The 4,779-nt window shown below is 47.7% G+C and overlaps 1 protein-coding gene across 1 annotated transcript; it reads left to right on the forward strand.

Moving 5' to 3' along the window:
- The first annotated feature begins 636 nt into the window (after positions 1–636).
- On the forward strand, positions 637–4,101 carry LOC143265298 (uncharacterized). The gene has a single exon (XM_076536583.1). The coding sequence runs from the start codon at positions 637–639 to the stop codon at positions 4,099–4,101; it is 3,465 nt and encodes a 1,154-aa protein (XP_076392698.1).
- The last annotated feature ends 678 nt before the right edge of the window (positions 4,102–4,779 follow it).

The raw sequence follows: 4,779 nt of genomic DNA on the forward strand, positions 1-4,779 counted from the left end.
GCAATTTTTCAATGCCCGCAATTCTTCAAATTGCCTGTGTCGCGACGCATTGACACAGTTCGAAGAGCACATTTGTGTTTAAATTGCCTGCAACCTGGCCATCAGGCGGAAGACTGTAAAAGTGGAAGATGCCGTGTATGTAACCAACGACATAACACGAAATTACATAAGGATTCACCGGACGAACAGGAATCTTGACTAGGGTTCGCGCGCAAACCAATCGAACCGCGAAATTCTCCGAGCGTCGTCGTCAACCGGCCTACAACCGAACTATTGGCTACCGCGATCGTTCAAGTGCTAGATCGCGATAAAAAACTAGTAGAATGTAGGACCCTGATCGACACGTGTTCGAGCGCGAATTTTATCACAAACGACTTGGCGACGAAATTACGGCTTCCGATTAAGAAGATTTCCACGACGATCGAAGCGTTGAACCAATTGAACACCGTCGCGAATCAATTGGTTTCAACTACCATAAAATCGCGACTTTCGAACTTCAAACGGGATTTAACGTTCTTTATAATTCCGCGAATATCGGGACCGACGCCGGATGAGTACATTGATCGCTCGAAGATTACGATTCCGGCGAATATCAAACTCGCAGATCCATCGTTTCATCGACCGGCGAACGTGGATATGTTGATCGGCACTGGCCCTGCGTTGTCATCACTAAGCATCGGACAGCACAGCCTCTCTCCGCTGAAAGGACTCGATCTTGTCCTCCAGAAGACGCAGTTTGGATGGGTTATCGGGGGGAGTGTGATGACAAAGGCAACGCGCAGCAAACATCAGACGCATCTTATCACCCCGAATTTCGATCTGCAACGATTCTGGGAGTTAGAAGAAGGACCTCGAACGCGACATTTTTCGGCCGAAGAGCAAGATTGCGAACAACATTTCGTGAACCATGTAACACGTGACATCACCGGACGATACATCGTAGCTCTTCCTTTCAACGAGAAGAAACAACAGATTGGCGAATCTCGGTCGCGCGCCATGAACCGTTTCATTTCTCTCGAGCGCCGATTTAAACGGGATTTAAATTTAAAACGCGAGTATTCGAACGTGATCGAAGAATATCTCCGATTAGGCCACATGAGCGAGGTAAAACCGTGCGATACCGAAGGTTTCTACCTGCCTCACCACGCGGTCATAAAACCTTCTAGCGCGACGACGAAGGTTCGCGTTGTATTTGACGGATCGGCCAAATCCAGTAGCGGCGTATCATTGAACGACGCGTTAATGATCGGTCCTACTATACAGGATGACCTGTTTACGTTATTATTAAGATTTAGAACATATACGTACGTAATCACCGGAGATATCGAAAAGATGTATCGCCAATTCCTCGTTCGACCAGAGGATCGCGCTTATCAACGGATTTTATGGCGGGATAGAAGCGGACTCGTTAAGACATTCGAAATTAACGTCGTCACGTTCGGACTTTCGTCTGCTCCTTTCCTGGCGATTCGAGGAGTCCATCAACTCGCGGACGACGAACGAACATATTTTCCGGAAGCATCAGTCATCTTGAAGCGCGACTTGTATGTTGATGACCTTCTGTCAGGTGCGAATACGATAGAAGAGGCCAAAAACATACAAACCAAGATCAGCGAACTGCTCAAAAGGGGAGGTCTAAACATTCGGCAATGGGCTTCAAACGAACCTGCGCTTCTGAAAGGATTGACCGAGGAGCAGCTTCACCCGAAGATTTTAGGCGACTCAGCTGTAATGAAGACTTTAGGGTTATCATGGGATGCAAGAAACGACACTATCCGATATTCAGTCGAAGTATCATTCAACCAGAAGATCACCAAGCGGACCATCTTGTCGACAATCGCCAAGATCTTCGATCCTTTAGGACTTGTTGGACCTGTTACCATCCTCGCCAAAATTTTAATGCAACGACTGTGGCAACTCAAAGTTGATTGGGACGAATCGTTGCCCGCTAGTCTCCACACCGAGTGGACTACATACGCATCGCAGTTACAGGCCCTGAACAACCTTGAATTCGACCGTCACGTGTTGTCCAGGAATTATTATCGTATCGAACTCCATGGGTTTTGTGACGCCAGCGAACGAGCCTATGGTGCCTGTTTATACGCATGTACGATAAGCAATGTGGGTCATGTCGAAACTCATTTGCTTTGCGCGAAATCACGCGTTGCGCCTTTAAAATCTGTTACTCTCGCACGGCTAGAATTATGTAGCGCCACACTTCTCGCGACTCTATATGCCACCGTTCGAAAGGCAATATTAAGCGATATCGAGGAGGTATTTCTATGGACGGATTCTTCTATAGTTCTTAATTGGATTAACAAAGAAGCTTGCGCGTTAAAAACGTTCGTGGCTAACCGCGTAGCCGATATTCAAGAAAAAACCGATGCAAAAATGTGGCGGCACATCAAATCGGAACACAATCCGGCCGATTTGATTTCACGAGGAATCATGCCTGCACAATTCCAAAACAACACACTTTGGTTACATGGTCCGGAATGGCTCGCGTCCGATCAAGCGAGATGGCCAGAATCAAAAGTTAATGTACTAAGCGACGTACCTGAATTAAAAAAGGTTACGTGCATGGCAAGCTCAATCGTTCAGAGCGATGAAATATTTACGCGTTATTCGTGTTTCGCGAAACTTACGCGAATCGTCGCGTACTGTTTACGTTTTCGTCGACGAAACGTTGGACCGCTGACCGTTCAAGAAATGGAGGAGGCTAGGCTACGCATCGTACAGCTGCTGCAATCCACAGCATTTCATCAGGATATAAAGGATCTCAAAACCGGAAGGCTTCATTCGAAGAGCAAACTGAGATCTCTTAACCCCTTCATCGACGATCGGGGACTATTGCGTGTCGGAGGTCGCCTACAATACTCTGATATCCCGTTCGAGCAAAAACACCCGATCTTGCTGCCAAAGGGAAATCACGTCACCGAGCTGATTATTCGAGACGCCCATATTCGTAATCATCACGCCGGCATAACATCAACATTGCACTACGTACGACAGGTGTATTGGCCCATTGACGGGAAGAATACAACGCGTAAGGTCATTCGACGGTGCGTCAAGTGCTTTCGCGTTAATCCGCCAACTACTAATTATGTTATGGGTAACCTACCTGCGGCGCGTGTCACGGCAGGTCGACCGTTCAGTACCTGCGGCGTAGACTATTGCGGACCTTTTTACGTAAAGGAGCGGCGCTACCGAAATCGGGCCCGAGTGAAGGTGTATGTTGCCGTTTTTACCTGCTTCGCAACGAAGGCAGTGCACCTCGAAGTAGTCGGCGATCTCACTACGGAAGCATTCATTGCGGCTTTAAAACGTTTTATTGCGCGGCGCGGACTCTGTCGTAATATTTACTCCGATAACGCGACGAATTTTGTCGGAGCAGACAATGAATTGAAGGCATTGTATCGATCATTGTCGAAGGACGAGCAGCTACGTAAATTCGTGACGGACAAATCGATTTCGTGGCATTTCATTCCGGCTTTATCACCGCATTTCGGCGGCTTATGGGAAGCTGCGGTGAAGTCCTTCAAGCACCACGTCAGACGAGTGGTGGGTGACGAGTTGTTTACATTAGAGCAGTTTAACACTTTCGTCATCGAGATCGAAGCGATTCTAAATTCCAGACCCCTTACTCCTCTCTCCGCAGATCCCAATGATCCATCAGCTCTTACCCCTGGTCATTTCCTGATCGGTGATCACTTAACGGGTGCTATTGAGACTGATTTCAGCGAAACACCAGCCAATCGATTATCCACCTGGCAGCATATCCAGAAGGTCAAACAACACTTCTGGACCAGGTGGCATAAAGAATACATCAACCACTTGAACGTGCGAAATAAGTGGACATCAGGAGGGCACAACATTCGCGAGGGGACCATCGTGGTATTAAAAGAGGATCATCTTCCTCCTCTAGCCTGGCAGCTAGGGAGAGTAGAAGCCACACATCCTGGAGCTGACGGAATCATCCGAGCGGTCACCGTGCGGACGAGCCATGGACGTTACAAACGAAACGTCAAACACTTGGCACCTCTTCCGATCGAAGAAGAGGACATCCCATCATCGCGGGACCAGATGACATCGAACCCCTAGATCGAGCGATATCTTGATGAACACGGTCCATCAACGGGGGGGAGCATGTTCCAACCGTTGGAACACGGTACGTGAGAATTCTGCTTGGAGAGTTTATGATAGGTCCGCGACAAAGGCTATTTTTGAGAAAGACTTTTTCCTTACTTCCTGCAATACTCATTTACCTTTTTTCGTACAATAGCGTTAAATTTTTAGTTTCGTTTCGTCCTCGATAGCCAATTCCTGTCATAAATTCGGTAATTCTGAAGGGTCATTTCGACGGTACATTCGTTACGGTACTTTACGGCCATTGGGCCTGAGACCCAGAGGAAAAACCCCGGCGTTGCCGGACTTGCAGATTTCTCACGTACGCTCTGGTACCGTCCCACCCTCCTAAAGAAACGCGCTAAGGGCGTAACGGAAGGGTGGGAGAAAGTCAAGGGACACGTTGATTGGAAAATCAAAAATCGAATGATGACCAATCGGCGTGTTTCCAAAACTTTCGCCAGGGCTCCTTAGCTCGCGCGATCGAGAGCTAAGGACAGAACACATCGTACGACAGAACCTATTTATCATTCGAACAGAACATCTCGCGCATTCGAAGAGAACACAATTCTTGATAAGTCAACGTTACGGACTTAAACATTTTCCGGAGTCAATCGTTCGGACTCACTTTCAATCACTGCTCGAAAGTTAATT

The sequence above is a fragment of the Megachile rotundata genome, chromosome 10 (genome assembly GCF_050947335.1).
Source record: "Megachile rotundata isolate GNS110a chromosome 10, iyMegRotu1, whole genome shotgun sequence".
Classification (NCBI taxonomy): Eukaryota; Metazoa; Arthropoda; class Insecta; order Hymenoptera; family Megachilidae; genus Megachile; species Megachile rotundata.

Excerpts from the sequence above, each read along its gene's own strand:
- LOC143265298 (XM_076536583.1), top strand. The coding sequence starts at position 637 with ATGTTGATCGGCACTGGCCCTGCGTTGTCATCACTAAGCATCGGACAG.